This window comes from Rhagoletis pomonella, unplaced genomic scaffold (assembly GCF_013731165.1).
Source record: "Rhagoletis pomonella isolate Grant_MI unplaced genomic scaffold, Rhpom_1.0 Rhpom_scaffold_02762, whole genome shotgun sequence".
Lineage (NCBI taxonomy): Eukaryota > Metazoa > Arthropoda > Insecta > Diptera > Tephritidae > Rhagoletis > Rhagoletis pomonella.
This window is the reverse complement of record NW_023461315.1, coordinates 7,360-10,174: the sequence shown is the minus strand read 5'-3', so window position 1 is coordinate 10,174 and position 2,815 is coordinate 7,360. Positions and strand designations below refer to the sequence as shown.

Genomic DNA, 2,815 nt, shown 5'->3' with positions numbered 1-2,815 from the left:
ATAAGAAAAACTTTCGAAAACAATTTTTCTGCTGTAAATTAAAATATCGTTTCATTGTTTAAATAAACCAAAACTTTTGGTGTTGGAAATTTTCCATACTAGTAGAAGCAACAATTGGTTTATTTGGTGACTAAATAAATGAGTACAATGTCTTCAATTTATGTACATACCTACTAGCTAATACCTGCCTACTTAGCGGTGCACCGTGAGTAGTACAAAAACTGTTACATTTTTGATTCAATTAGAGCAACCAAATATTTTAATGAAAGTAATAATAAAGTAAAAAAGTGGTAAGAATAATCAAAATACATATTCACTCGGCAAAATAATAACTCTGCCTCCTTTCGTAAAGTTTGACTATTTTCCTTTTGTTTATTGAACTTTAATAATTTACTTATAAAAATACACCCCATTAATTAAAAATCTTTAAACTTGGCAATATGTGGTGCGTTTATAATTATGACACGGGATGTATAGTTAACTCTACAAACAAAACCATATCAATAAAACTTTTAAACTTTAAACGAAATTCAGGAAAACTCATCAAAATTTCGATTTTTTTCTTTTAAATATTAAAAAGAAAATTGCATGCCTGTGTAGATGTGTAATTTTTATGTAATAAATGGCAAATTTCAAGTGGCTTAAGATCACCGTTAATTTTGGGTATTGTTTTTTTTTAAGCTGAGGGCGCCGCAACAACCCATTTTGTTTTTGAAATACTTAAAAGGAAGTTCGAAATTGTTATGTAATTTTATGCATTTTCTTGAATTTTGTTTAAAGTTTAAAGCTTCTAGGGATATGTGTTTGGTTGTAGAGTTAACTCTAAAGTTTTATAAATAAGTTATTAAAATTCAATAACCTACGGAAAATGGTCAAAACATGACAAAAAGGGACACTCCTATTTTTGTCTATGAGTGTACATACATACATATAAATAGTCATTGTGTTACATAAGCCCATTCCGTTTCAATTGCTCACTTTGCAGATCCATCAAAATGTCACGCATTTGTTTCTTCGCTTTGAGTTGCAAGTCGGGGTCCAGTTTTACAATTTCTTCACCCATGTATATACCAAAACTGTTTGCCTTTTCGTGAGTGTTATTTGTTTTTGATGCAACATGAAAGGCATTTGTTAAATTTTGTGATGCTTCGATTAAAGCAGAGGCGTTTTCATCCAAATCATTATTAATTTTTGTTCTTCGTTTTCTTGTTGCATGAACCAACTTTCTAGTGCTATTGTTGTTATTGTCATCAAACCGACCACAGTTTTGCGAAGTAACCAGAGGTGGAGTTACAATCTCATCCGATATGATTTTAATTGGTGTTGCATCACTATTAGTGTCTTCTGTAGAGATGTTTTTAGTATCTTGGAGCGACTGGATACTGCTGTTACTTGTAATTGCAAGAGGGGTAATTGTAATGAACTCTGTGTTGTCTTCGATGAGTGAAAAGGATGACTCTGAGTCAAAGCCTGGATCGAAACATTCTGCAGGCTGCAGTTGCTCCCCAAGCTTACGCGATGGATTGGGATCAGGGTCCAGGTTCTACAAGAGAATGCAAATATTAAGCAAATTTTACGTAGCACGCGAATCGACGCTTTGCCCGGTTTCACACAATAAAAGTCGTACCTGCAAACTCCACTTATTAAAATTATTCACTGATGGTGTATGCTCATTCACATGTTGTAGGAATTTCAAAGCTTCATAGAACTTCCAGCTGGTCTGTACGTTTTCGTCTCCGCCGGCACCGCTTCTCTTTGCCTTGTCCATCCTCTGCTTCTCTGAACTGAAATATGACTTGATGTTGCACCACTTGTGCGTAACTTCATCTTTAAATAAATATATGTATTATACAAACATATAATATATCTTTTAGTTATTACATGTGAACTTGCTAAAAACTTACCGTAATGAAATGGTACATTTGCTGTGAACGTTGAGTTCATTTCATCCACCAAAGCGAGCCAAAACTGCTGCTTTTTATATTTGTGCTTATATGATGGTAGCATATGATTCCATATATATTCTGCACCGTGGACTTTGTCAATTAAATGGAATACGTAGTTGTCTTGCCACTTTAATTTCATTTTTATTGTTATAAAACTGTTTTACATCAATTTTAATTTCGTTTATTTGAATTTCGGTAATGAAACGTCAAAATTCAGCTGTTCTTCACACAGAATTTTTCTTTCTCTAACACATTGCCGAATAGTTTTTGTAATTTGACTTTCGTCAGTTTTTTTGTTTGTATTTCAAATGAAAAATACAGGAAAAAAACGTAGTATCATACGGGCATTAGCTACACTCTAAAAAAAATTTTGTAGACTTCCTACCTAAAAGGAACGTTACTGATTTCCTACCTTATTATTCGCGAAATTACATGCTCGATTATTCAACGAATAGTTCGTTTAAATTTCGGACTTTTTATAGTGTAATATAGCTGCTGTGGTGTGCGTAAATTTACTAAGAAAGTGTGTACAAGCTACAAAATACACATCTGCTGTTTGATTTCACCCTTACGCTACGCGCACACTGCAGCCGGCATTGACCGAATTGTGCTCGGCCGATATCGGCTATATGCGGGCGATATGAATAAACCCTTGTGATTATATGAGCGCTCTCACACATAAACCGATAACCGAACCGGCATCGGCCGTTGACGTCCGTCAGTGACGATAAATTCAAACATGTTTGTTTTTCTCGTCTGATGTAAGGTGAAAAGTATCAAAATCGACTGCGATAAATTAAGTTATTGGGTGCAAAACAAAAAAATTACCTATAAAATCACATGTTTAGAGTATGTCAATTAAAATTTAT

The 2,815-nt window shown here is 33.8% G+C and overlaps 1 protein-coding gene across 1 annotated transcript; it reads right to left on the bottom strand.

The window, feature by feature from the left end:
* Positions 1-946: 946 nt before the first annotated feature.
* Positions 947-1,944, bottom strand: LOC118753703. The gene is made up of 3 exons (XM_036488572.1): positions 1,905-1,944; positions 1,628-1,827; positions 947-1,543 (listed from the first exon to the last, which is right to left on the bottom strand). Exons 1-3 carry the CDS (start codon positions 1,942-1,944, stop codon positions 947-949), a joined length of 837 nt encoding a protein of 278 aa, XP_036344465.1.
* Positions 1,945-2,815: the final 871 nt, after the last annotated feature.